Source organism: Centruroides sculpturatus, unplaced genomic scaffold (genome assembly GCF_000671375.1).
Source record: "Centruroides sculpturatus isolate CEXI.00-Female unplaced genomic scaffold, Cexi_2.0 scaffold196, whole genome shotgun sequence".
In the NCBI taxonomy this organism is placed as follows: Eukaryota; Metazoa; Arthropoda; class Arachnida; order Scorpiones; family Buthidae; genus Centruroides; species Centruroides sculpturatus.
The window spans coordinates 460,029-474,151 of NW_019384362.1; the positions used below are offsets into that span (position 1 = coordinate 460,029).

General features: G+C 32.9%; 1 protein-coding gene across 1 annotated transcript in view; it reads left to right on the forward strand.

Annotated features, from left to right (window-relative positions):
* LOC111641372 (KN motif and ankyrin repeat domain-containing protein 1-like) overlaps positions 1-2,604 on the forward strand; it is a 56,231-nt gene extending 53,627 nt beyond the window's left edge. The window contains exons 16-17 of the mRNA XM_023387529.1: positions 1,824-1,915; positions 1,987-2,604. Of these exons, the coding sequence (XP_023243297.1) occupies positions 1,824-1,915; positions 1,987-2,029 (135 nt within the window). The 3' untranslated portion in view covers positions 2,030-2,604. The remainder of the gene's footprint in view (positions 1-1,823; positions 1,916-1,986) is intronic.
* Positions 2,605-14,123: the final 11,519 nt, after the last annotated feature.

Consider the following 14,123-nt stretch of genomic DNA (forward strand, 5'->3'; position numbering starts at 1 on the left):
AAAAACTTTTGCTGCACATTGCATGGTCATTGACATGAGATGTGAGGGAAAAATATCGTGTAATTGATATATTATGGTGAAGCGGGAAGGTTGTTAAACCCTTTCACTGTCAGGATGGGTGGAAAGAGTCTTTTTCCCTCAGTAACGGGCTCTAATGTTTTGGGTCGAGTGGCGGAGGGAGGAGTGCGTCGGTGAGACGACAGGCAATATACGAGTAAATGAGGAGGCCAGATGTAACATAAGGAAAATTAACAATTTATTAATGCAAGTTCGGGTAGTACATCGTCTAGTTCGTGTCCCTAAAACGCGGAGAGACCGAGAGAGAGCTTACAATAATTGCTTCCATACCTCTTGATCTGTTATCCACTGAGGAAACTTATCCACTCTTTGAATTAGGAAAATTCACTGGTTAGGAAAGTTCACTGATTAGGAGAGTTCACTGGTTAAATATTTGAATCAATGATTTAGGAAAGTTCACTGATTAAAAAGGACACTATGTTTAAAGTTATCGGCTCCTGGCACCTGCTCTGGAACAACTCCCTGAGAAGGGGAAGGAAGGGGTTTTTATAAGATCGGCGTGGGAGAATGGTCACGTGGTTGATTGTTGTGAGGTAAAAGGTACACAGATGGGTCAGAGTTGTTCCCGGGACCATGCTAACTATCAACTTTGGAGTTGGAATGCGGGATTAGTTTCGAATTGAACGGATGTTTATGTCAAACATAAACAAAAAGTTTTTTTTCCATTAGGTTTCACTTTAAGTTAAAGGAAAATTTAATTAGATTTTAAGCAAATACAAGACAATTAATCGACAAATAGTCGGTAAAATAATCGGTAAAAATTCCAAATTCCATCTCACATTCGAAAGACTTGCTTTACAACTTTTTAATTTTTATGCTTCTGTCAAGATTGCTTACATTTATTACAGTAGGGCCTACTTAGGCAAAGCTTATATACAGTACAGTAAGTGGCATTTTTAGTACTGTATTAGTACTTTGGTGCAAAATTTGAAAAGTACTGTACTTTTTACTGGTAAGCCAGATCTTGAAAATAAAGTGGATTTTAAGATGTTTGCAGAGAATTTTAAGCTTTTGACCTTGGTGTAAAATTCTGTGCTAATATTTTCATGTTTTCATTGCAAAAACGTGAATTGGACATTCAGCACCGCCATCCTGTATGCTTAGAAGTTTGATGGTGGCATTTGGAACGTCAGTGGAATCATGTTTGATGTTCCAAATGCCATTGTCAAACTTCTAGGCTTACAGGATGGCGGCACTGAATGTCCGACATTCATGTTTTCGTGGTGAAAATGTTGGCTGCAACCTCTGTAATATTTCAGGGATTTCTATCTTATACAAACTAAGTTGAAATGAGAAATAAATCAGGTTCAGGCAAACTTGTGTAATAAATAATAATAAAAGATTGCTAATCATATTAGTGAAATGATTAGATTACGATATACATTTATTCTGCATAATGGTACATATTTATATGAAATTCAGTCTCAGTTTAATTAATTTGATAAATAAGAATTGACTTCAAACGCTAAGACGGCTTTTCTTTTTCACTAGACTTATTACACCATCAATGAACAAAGGCATTTTGAGCACAGGTTTTATTCAGTCCTCATTTCAGTACACAATTAAAAGCCATAAATGATTATATACCTTGTATATAATGTACAGTACATTGAATAAAACCAGTGTTCAAGAAGGAAATGAGCCTATATGTAATTGGATAAATGGTAACTTTCTTGAACTTCATATAAAGACAATTCCTAATTTCCTCAAAATATAAATTTGTTATTCATTCAAATAATTTTCAGTATTCATCTCTGAGAACACGAAGAAGTAGGACAGTTTCTTCAAGTCGATCCAGTCTTCCAACAAAAGGTTCTCCAAGTACACCTCCACCAAGGTAAATACATTTTATATAAAACTTATTAAAGCAATCTGAATTTTATTAATAATTTATTTACTTTTTTTTAGTCCAAGACCAAGAAGAAATTCAAGCAATTCTAGTACTTTTTGAATCTGTTAAATAATAATGCAATAATAGCTAGACTTATAATATACTAATATTGAATTATAACTTCAAAAAATGCTAGTACAAAAATTACTATGCAATATAAATGATATTCATTGAGATAAATATAGCATAAGTAGCTACCATTATTATTTAATGGTAGACTATGAGAATATTGTCAAAATAGTTTTATACAAAATCAGCTTAAATTTGCTTTGAGGCTCATTTTTGACACACATACCTTGTAATTTATAATTACATAGTTATGTGAGAGTTGTGCCAAATGTGATTTTACATTATCAAAATGCAGAATTTTTTGTATATCATATCTTCCATTTTCTTCCAAATATAAAAATTCATATTTTAATATTAATAAAGCTACAAGGGTTATATTTATAAATATATATATTAATAAGCTAATGTGGCACCATGAGATATGCTGTGCTTTGTTACCAAAATAATTTTTATGTCCTAATATTAGCAATATATTGTATAACAACAATGTAAATGCAATATTCAAGATATATCTAGTAATAGTGCAAAGAAGGAGGGGTGCAATAAACTTATTAATTTACAAATTTTTGTTGTAATTTTTTATAAAAAAAAAATTTTCATTCCACACAATAAACAAATATTTTCTCTCTTTGTAATTTAATCTATTATTCAAGTATATCCTAAGACTTCACAATTTTTTAATAGATAAATACAGTATATGGATGTCTGCATTGGAGCAGAATCCAGATGGCTTTGCCACCAATTAAAGGAGCCAAAACATTAGTGATGAAGTTTGTTCTTTGTGGTGATGCAAGCAAAATACAATACAAAGATATGCTTTTGCATTTAATGTCTGTTTACCTAATAATGCATGGTTCTATTTTAACACAAATATCTCTTATTTGTTTTTTAAAAATATTCTTTAAATATATTGACATATAGAATAGATGATGCCATCATCATCATCATCATCTTTTAAATATAATAATGCAGTTGAATAAACAGAATTCATACTGTTTTACTTAAGATTTTAAACTCGGACTTTATCAGGGGTGTTTGAAACTTTGTCCCCTTGCATTATATAGTTGTACATGCTGAAATAAACTTTGCAGATGTAATCAAATACATGAAGTGAATAGCAAACATCGTCGATAATATTGATATGTATTGATTTAAGTACGTTATTTATTACTATATTATACTATCAGATTGACTAACTATTACAGTGGTAGCTTAGCTAGTGGTATGATCACCCAGGTTAAACAGATCAAAGAATCCAAGTGAGATACCGTAGTCCTATATCTTAGGATTGTTAGTTTTTTGCAAGATAATTAGCTCTATACTCAACTCTTGTTATAAAACCTTGGCCAATGATTAAGAGAATTGATTATAGATATACTTAGACTATGAAATAATGGACTGAGCTACAGTTTGTAGGCCCCAAAGGTTCCAGGTACCAAACTAAAAGTCTAAAGAATTTCGAAATACTCTAGAAGAGTGGATAATTGGTTAACGAACACCTCGCAGAACGAGAAGTGGCGGCGTAAAAGAATGAATACCTATTGGTCTCATCTTCAGGCAACAATTCGAAACTTTTCGGAGCGCGGGAGACATCGACGCTCAACCCGGTATATACTGATCGGATAATATTCCTCCGAACTTTGAAACTCTCCCTTGTAATTCTAGCCTTTTATTTTTCTGACAAACAATTCTTTTATAGTATTCGCGAGACTGTCAGGCAGGCAGTCGTTAAGTTTTGCGTCTGTTTTTATTTTCGAAAGTATAATGGCAAAGGACATCTGCCCACTAGAGAGTGAGTGGGCAGATGTCTGATGTTGCTGGGCTTAGTTATATTATACAGTATAATCAAGAAGACTCGAGCAGTTTATTTCTCAGATGTGATTTTTGTTTAAAGAACATTGAAGAGCTCATAATGGAAACTGATCTGATGACAGAACGCCAAGAACTCTTGAATGAAGAACACCAAGAAACTCAGCGAGATATGTTTTCTTCTGAAAAAGAGGATTAATGCCGATATCTGTTATTAAAGATCTTTTGTAGAAGTGGGAGGATGTCAGAACAGCGGTCTTAAAATGGCGTCCAAATCAGGTTGAGGTTAATAGGATTAGGTATCTCTACAATTACAATGCTATTAATTACTTATGAAAAAGAGAGAAACGCAATCGACAGATAGATTGTTTAACGGAAAAAACATGACTAATAAAAATGCAAGACTGTGTATAAATGTATTTGTATTATTACATATAAATAAACGTAGTAAGAAAGTATATATTTTTTATTTTTGGGGGTATCCAGAACGAATTAATCAAATTCCCATAAAAACCTATGGTAAATCGATAATTGGTTAACGAACAAAGTTTTGGAACGGATTATGTTCATTAACCGATCACCCACTGTATAAACTGACTCTTATAGCAATCCAGGAAATAAGATGAACTAGGGACTGATTTTGTTGTACTGTATAACATACTAGGTAGAGTTCATCTCTGGTAGACCATTACGTATCAAAACAGAAAAGGTGGTTCATTATTGTGCATTTGCCAACAAAAGGTAAAGAAATTCCTTTGTAGTCACCTAGTACTGTTTTGCAATGCAAATAAACCAGCAACGAGTTGCTCAACTTCCCCGCCAACATTTAAAATTTTGATAGCGCTATCTGTTACGGTATTTCATTAACTGTGTAGTTGTTCTTAAAGAAATTTTATATAACTATTACTAGCAGGACAAGCATTATTTCAGAATGGGATTATCGAAAGAAAGAAACAAAATTCATTAAAATTTTGTAAATAAACAAGGTTTAATGCTTTTCCGTAAATTTATTTGTAAAAAATGAAGTCAAGGCCCATACATTATTTACATTATATAGTATATAGAGTAAACATTGGTAATTTCGTGATACTTTTAAATTCATCTTAATAAAATAAGTAATGTAAGATGAAATTTGAAATTTCGCTTGCAGATAGAGTGGAATATATTAAATTTGAAAATTTTGTTCGTTTGAGTAAACTGTCATTTTTTAACTGTTAGCAAAACGATATTTATTGTAAGAAAAAGAAAACTTGAAAATTAGGATAAAATTCGTCTCCAAACAGACGAGTTTATCTTAAATTTACAAACAAAATATTGATGGTAAGTGAATTATTCTCTGACATTTCAATAAACTAAGAACTGAAGATATATTTAAACACGCAGTTATTATTATTTTTTTTTTATTGTACTGTGTGTTTAAATTTCCTTGTCTATTTGGACAACATTCTTTAGCTTTCGCTGTGAAATTCTAAAAATATCAAACACAAGGACTATTTAATAATTAATTATCGTCGATTAGAGAAATAAAATAATTATATGTATAACTTACAGATAATGTTAGTTGAATATATGTTGAGTATCTGCTAGGCCCAAAATGAGGAACGATAAAATAACCAATGCATCACAAAATTATTACTCGAAATGCCATCAAAATATCTTCCACGTTAAAAATATAAATTTTTTTAAAGTCGCGAGGATTGAAAGTGTTCAATATATAGAGCAATTATTTATTGTGACATGGTTACAATGCCGGACTGAAACTTTTAATCATAATTTTAATTTATTTAATTTAAAATACATGTTCCCACCTCAAATTAGTAGTGGCTTGCTCCTGTACATTATACTTTTCCTGTTATCAATTGAGAAGTCTGTCTAACTTCTTTCAGGAGAAAAATTTCTTAATGAAATAACGTGATTTTCGGTTTGCATCAGAAGTTATTATATAGTTAAATGGGCAGGGCTGTGGAGTCGCGTAAAAATCTACCGACTCCGACTCCGACTTTTCCTTATCATCCGACTCCGACTCCGACTCCTGCTAAAACACCAAAACTCCACGACTCCGACTCCGACTCCAGCTAAAACATCAAAACTCCACGACTCCGACTCCACACCGACTCCACAGCCCTGTAAATGGGGCTTTCTGTCCCTAGGTTTTCCATGCCTGGTGTCTTGTTTTATCTATTCAACTCTGCTTTCGAGATTAAGAAAGGACAGTCAGACAGCCTGACATACAGACAAACGACAGTGGGCTAAATAGGTCTACAATTTTTTCAAATTGCGGCTAAATATATAGGCTAAAGGACCCTCTCACGAAATTACCCAAGGTATCACGAAATAACCACCTGTACGCAACATAAAATATATATTCCTAGAAAACTAAGATATAAATACAGTCGATCTCCCTATAAGACGGTAGATACGTTCCGTTCTTTATGAATCAATTTTGTAGGAATCACAGCCAATCACAGCCTGACACGTGTGAAGTTTACGGACTATGGCTGTTTGAAAGGTTTTCTTCCAAAAAATTAATCGATTCTAGACTAATCTGACTCAACATTTCCAAAATACGTATATATATATATATATATATTTTTGGAAATAATCCGTATAAACTACGCTATAAACAAAAAATTGTAGGATTACTTACCGAGTGTGCACCATTCGACATCGCCATTGCTCAAGCTTGTTTTCGTCGCGGAACAGCTCAGCAAACCGCGGCCACGATTTCTGATGTTATTTTTCTGTGAAAACTTCGCTGAACTTTGGAGACATCATTAATATAAATAATTTTAATCGCCGTTGAATAAGAAATGTTTCTTTCACAAGAAATGTATAAAATTACAGTACTGTATTAGACTTACGGTACCTAATTTACATACTGTACAGACGATAGCTCGCCTAAACTCTCTGTAGTGTAGCGCTAGACGGTGGAAAGTATATATATAATTATAATAAAGTTACAATAAATTAAGTTAATATATAATTATATATACAGTATCAAACATCGTAGGTACAAAACATCGTAGAATTCGATTTATTAAAATCTGAAGAAAACAAATTAGAACTAATTAAATGAATAATATTTTCATTTTGATTTTCTCAAGGGCAGTAGTAAATTCACAAAATACGAATAAATATTATAAAAGAAAAGAACAAAGTAATTAATGTCACATGTAAGACATATGATAGTAGTATGTTGGTACAGTAGACCCCCTGTAACACGGGTTTATATAATACGGATTCGTATAAAACGGCAAAAAATTGCGATCGTATTCGTATAAACACGCTAAAAGAGACTCGTATAATACGGTAAAACGTCATCGCCGACTTGTGTCGCGACAAGATTGGTCGAATCTAGACCAATAGTGGATATTGCACAAACTGCTGAGTTTAAACGAGCAGCGGACCTACTAAAAACTATTTATTATTTAACGGCCATAAAAATTATATTTATATTAATGATGTTTCCAAAGTTCAGCAAATTTTTCGCAGAATAACTTATCAGGAAATGCGCCCGCCATTCGATGCGCCGCTCCGCGACGAAAACAAGCTTAATCAATGACATCGTCGAACGGTGCACACTCAGTAAGTAATCCTACAATTTTTTGTTTATAGCATAGTTTATACGGATTATTCCCAAAAAATTATACGAGTTTTGGGAATGTTGAGTCAAAATAGGTTAGAATCGATTAATTTTATTAAAAAAAAAAACCTTTCAAACAGCCATAGTCCCTAAACTGCACATGTGCCGGGCTGTGATTGGCTCATGTATTTAAGTGACTCGTACAACATGGAATTCATAAAATACGGAACGTATCTACCGTGTTATAGGGGGTCTACTGTATTTGAATAAATAAAATTTCTTGTCAAATTATATAGTTTTTTCTTACTCATCATCAAAAATTTAGAATTAAGCTCAACAGATTTGAAACAGCAACGGGCAAAACAGAGATTTTTTCGAATTTCTTACAATTAAAAAGTTTCTCATTCATAAAAGTAGAGGAGAAGGTGGTATTATGGAACCCCAATTACATTTTAGTGAATTGTAAACAAGGTATCATAGCTACACCCACATTTTTTGTGCGAAAGTACTGGTAACTAGTAAACTAATTGTTCCTAATTGGATTTTTCGCTAGTGTAATTATAAGTATGGTTTTTGAAGACTTTTGTACAAAAAGTCCGAAAGTAGGCTTAGAGAAAATCGGGTGGTAATATGGAACCTTACTGTATATTTTCAAAAAAATGCTTTAATGTAGCCAAAAACAAATAGGAAAGGACAAAAAATGTTAAATAATTACAAAATTATTTACTCCAATGTATTTTATCGCAAAAATGCTTTTATAATAGAAAAATATGACCTCCATCAACAATATATATTCCAGCAGCTCTTTTTCGATATTTTCAGACTTTCTACCTAGTGTCTTTTTCCCAAATTGCTCCGGACGAATGTCTGATTGCAAAGAGAGAGTTCGGAGGAGTTGAGTTCCATATTACTGTAAAAGCACCAAAGGGGTCCGTATTTCACGCATCGCCATCTCGAATTAACTTATGTCTGTCGAGACCAAAATTTAAAAAACGTGAACATCACACAGATTAATATGTACCCCTAAGTCTCTGGAACGGAATACATGCACCAGTGAACCTACAACTACGCGATTTATATTTTAAAAATAATTAAATTCACTTAGCATTCGAAACTTGTGAATTTTGAAAAAAACAAATTTGCTGATTAAATACCGACAACCGTTTAAAACTGAAGTAAAACGGGTTTTCCCCTTGCTATGGATGTCTGCCTAGTTCAGTTCAGCCACATTCTGGTACAGTTCGCCTTTATTATCAGTTCGAAATGGGGTGGTTCCATAATACCACCTTCTCCTCTATTTTTTATTAATTAATTACTGTATATAAAAATTACGCTTTTGTCGTGTCGCTTATGAAACGACATAAATGAGTTTGAATAAGTAACTAAATGAAATAATTATATCTTTGAATTGAGTAAAATTTAATTAAGATTAATTTGTTTCAATACCACTTTAAAAATATATTTTCGTTTATAAAGTCAGAATTACTATTTTTTAAATAAATCAAACATGTCATTTAATATTTACCGATAAAGTTACGCGTTAATATGCAAATTACTCTTCGATTTGAGGATTTGTGTCGATGATGTGTACTAGCAGACTGGATCTAAAAATATTGGATGCCAGAAGACAAAAAGGTAACGCTCTCATTTCATTCTTATAAGAAATAAATAATTTTTTAAAAAAATACATAAGCGGAAAAAGATACGATTAAAATTTTTGCGAAATAAATGTAGTCTATACTTTTAGTAATTACGGTGTAGGTTACGTAATTGTAAATATTACTGGCAGTATACAGTAGATACTAATGTAAATACATATTTGTTATAATTGAATTTTTAAAATTTTAAATAAATGATATTTTAAAATAGTTTACTTGTAATGAACATTTTATGGTTAAATTCCAGATACGTATACCATCATGGCGACTCATCTCTGATTCCAGCAAACAAAAGAAAGGAAACAGTGGGGGGACACGTTCTAACCTAACCTAACCTATTCTAATAAATTACCATAATTATTACCAACCAAATTATTAGAATAGGTTAGGTTAGGTTAGAACGTGCGTCCCCACTGTTTCCTTTTGTTTGCTGGAGTCAGAGATGAGCCGCAATGACGGTATACGTATCTGGAATTTAACCCATTTTATATATTAGCATACTTTAAAAGCGTATTTCATGGCAGCCTACCACTAAACAATTAATTAAATTCAATAGATGATTGCGCGAATCTGTCAACGATTGCTTCTAATCCAATCCATCTATCAATAATAATTCCTTTTCAATGGATAGCGACATTAATGATTCCAAATTCTCCTCAAACAGCGAATTTCTTAGCCTTGTCTTTATGATCTTTACCTTTGAAAATGTATTCTGACATTGGACTTGAGTTACAAATAGTGTGCAGATGATTTTATAAAGTTCATAAAGGTTATATGCATTGTCGTGAAATATTTTGGATCCTGGAATTTTTAGTACACATGATGATCAAGTGCTACAAATTGCTTTTTACAGTTAGTAAGTAAAGATATGAAGGATGAAACGTATATGAAAAAAATAAACTAACTTACTTTAAATAACTTTTATTTCCAAACAACACAAAACATACAAAACGAAAGTTATTATAAAGGTGTCTGGTAATAAAATGTGAAATCAATGTGAAATATGCGCCTGATGGTGTTTGCATTTTTCTTTGATATAGGTCATGTTTTTGAGAGACATACTCTTACCTTATTTTCAAGGACCTTTAGTCTTTCTCTCTTCTTTATTTTAATATTTACGAATGCAGAAAATCCCAGTTCACGCAACAAATACAACGTGGAAAGCTGCAATAAAATATTAACCCTATGTTGAACCCTACATTGGGCTATTCCTTCATAATTGTTATCCAAAATGAATTCAGACACATTTCTGAATGCTTCACTCTTAACGTGCGATCGTTACGTATGTCAATTAATTCTTCGGCTTCTGTAAGACTTAACTCACTTAACCCATCAATTCACCAAACTATCTAAATTTTGCTGAGCACCAACCTTTTTATTACACTAACGTTTTTAACCAATTTTCAATGCAGATCATCCTCAGATTTTAGAACACAATACAGCTGTCCTTTGATAATCCGACAAGCCAAAACAGGACCAAAGGGGTGTCGGATTACCGAAAGTGATTACATATTTGGCATTGCTAGCAGTAGCCTACAATATTCCCTACTCCAACTGTTCGAACAGAACTGCTCACGGAAAACACGAAATGTTGTCATCGTGTAAGAATTGGATAAGGAGATTCACGTTGCGACATGCTTCTGTGCAAGCAGACACGTAACGGGGGATGGGTACCTTGACCGGAGGTGCGTCGGACTACTGAGCATGTCTGATTTCAAAGATGTCAACAAGGGACAGCTGTATAAATGTTCCAAAATGGAACGTTTGTCTTTCGAATTTGTAACATCATTAAATTCAAAAAACAATTTAAAATAAATTAAAAGAACTACGTGCATTAAAATAAATAAATAAATAAAAACATAGTAAACAAAGTTAACCACAAACAATGTATGATTTAAGTGTTTTTTAAGTCCCATTTTTTTCTATTATATATATTCAGGCTGTTGGAAGCGCATTAGCATCCCTAGCATTTAGGCAACGGTTTTCTTATTATTTTGCTTTCGCAAATCTCCACATTTTCCATATCCAACGCAATGGATGGAGAGTGCACTGTCTTAATGCCGTTCGCTTCTTCCCACTTTACAACCGTCCCTTCGGTCTGTGCCATAATCGCTAAGATTGTTTTGTTGTAACTGAGCCCCCAAATTCCTAGAATGTTTGCATTCGCAAATATTCTAGGAATTTGGGGGCTCAGTTATGTGTTCTTTTTAGGAACATCAAGAAAGACGCGAATACCTTTTTTTGTCAGTTAATGTGACTGCGAAATTGTGGATGTAAAAATAGTTTTTCTAATATACTCCTCAATGGCATCATTGTAACGTCGTCTTTTCATAATCATCATTTACTTGGTTTTATCTGCCTTCGTTAGAACCAACTTGTGACCGAAGGGTCGGCACCGGTTCGGCGATGTCTACGTCAGGACTGACACCGTTGTTGCTCTACATGAGCGTAGAAGGTTTTGCTGCCTCTCGAGCGGTCGCGTAAGTAAGCGGTCGGATTCGGGAGGGAAGAGATCGTGTACAGGAAGGAAGTTTACTCCACAACTATTGATTTGCTTAGGAAATTTACACAGAGGCTTACATATATATATACAAGGTACAGTAGAGCGTCGATTATCCGAATCAGTTGGGACTGGCGTTGTTCGGAAGATCGGTGTTTCGGATAACCGATTATGTACGAAAAAATATATTAATTTATTCCATCTTGACATTTTTCTCCGTTGCGTGTCGCTTCGCGTTGAATTTTCGTCGATGTTAAGCCTAACGAAGACTATTGTATCGTTAAAAATTATTTTTTTATTTTGTACAAACAAAATAAATATATTGAAAAATATAAAAACAATAAAAAATTACACTTCAGAAGTTAATTTAGTATCAAAAACGTAAAATATTTGAGTAGCCCAAGACATAGCCAAAGATTGCAGCGCCACAGCACTGGCGAAAATGTAAATTTGCCGACTGGAATTCTTTCGGATAATCGACGCTCTACTGTATATATATACATATATACAAGATAGGAGAATTATACTCTACAGGTCGATTGGTCTATCTTAGCAGGTCCCTTAGGGGCCGTCCATAAATTACGTAAAGTATTTTGGGGTGGGTGGGGGTCAAGGATTTCTTACGATTTCTTACTCGGGTAGGGGGTAATAGATCTCGTCTTACGTAATATTCTTATTTTTATTTTTTGATCTCGTTGAGTGGTGGCGTTTTGAATTTGGCTTCAATTCGGCGGTTTCTATTAAGAACGCTCGTTGTCTCGTGTGACGTGATAGACTAATAAAGCTAGCAGAATTACACTCTACATATTTTTTGTCATGGGAGAAAGGCCGTGTGGTGGTTTCTCTCTCTCGTTTTTTATTAGAATAGGTGCACCACTCCTATGGGTGTATAACACTAAAAATACATAAACCAAAATACATGATACAAAGTAAACATAAATTAGTATTAGTATTCAAAGTAAACGTGAATTAGTATTCGGCTTTTAGTGAAAACTAAAATGTAAAACTAGAAATTAGAAATAGTCTTTTCTTCCATATTTTTTGAACATAATTGTAAAAAGCATCAGACAGTGGTTTCTGAACAAGCTTATCGAGTGGACACGGCCACCTGAAACCAAGTGTAAAAATTTCTAATCTCATAATAAGTCTGTCTTGATCGTAAATTGGACAATGATAGATCATATGGTCGACGGTATGTACGTTTTCTGTAGAGCAAAAGCAAGGAGCAGTTTCTGCCCGGTTATACATCGCCAGGTAGCTTCTAAAATTATCATGCTCAGTAAGTAGTTGAGTAGTAGCAAACGTTAAATCTCTAAGTAATGATGAGAACCTACATTCAACACTAGGAAATTAAAGTCTTGTTATTCTACCAGTTTTACTGCTCAACCATTGTTGATTCCACTTTTGCATAGCGTTGTTATAAATGTAATTTTTAAGACTGCTACTGCGTGAAAGAGGGATGCGAGTGTAGTCCGAGTCAGTGTTCTTTGCAGCTGACTTAGCCTCAATGTCGGCTTTTTCGTTTCTAAGTTTGCCAGTAAGCCCTGGAAAATATATAAAAGTTATCTTATTTACAGGATTTTTAATATGGTACTGGATATATGCGATTTTATTGCTATTGCAATCTTTTAGGACATCATGAGAATAACTGTAAATGTTGATAGACAGAGTTTTGTTTAGTAGTGTAGTGGCCCACTGAATAGCTTGGTGGTAGTCATATTCTTCAGCTTGATAGATGGAGATATGTGGAAAGTGTCTGTACCGTCTAACATATTTTGGGCAAAATATGTCAGTTTGGAGGAAGATACAGATACTTAAGCCAACATGAAGGGAGCTTTTAGACCAATCTGTGTAGATATTAAATTGTAATGCAAATATGGAAATTTGCATTACAATTTAGTTTTCATGGCTATTTTTGCTAATATTCTAATTTGTTTTTTTGTATGGTCACTGTTGTTTTATTTTTTGTCATTTGCTTTCCATTTGTAACAAAAAAAAAAGGTTTGACTTAATTTGTCTGATTAATGGATATAATAAATATATGTAGACATTGTTTATGTAGGGGGAAAAGTTTCGAACTCCGAAAGTGTTGTTGATGAGAAAATGTACACTAAATCTTCAGTTAGGTGAATAATCGAATTTTTTGTATAGGAGTTGTAATCTTTCATCTTTTTACCTTACTCAAACTTTATTTTTGTACTCTTGCAATTTTTCGTAGATTGGAGCTAGTTTTATATTTACTTTGTTAAAATCTTTATTTCTTAAAAAAGACATTTGATATAAGGAAAAGCTACATATTTTATGTTGGCGTCTTTGTTTTGTTGTTTGGTCTGTTCATGTCTATTATTAATTCTACTTTTCCATTTTTGTATTATTCTATTGGGGTAACCATTTAATTTAAATTTTTCTTTTAATTCTTTTATATACTTATTTTTATTCTGCTTTGTACAGTACTACTTGTTCTATCAATATTTATAATTTTTTTAAAATTTCATACTAAATGTTTTATATATATGTATATATATATATATGTAA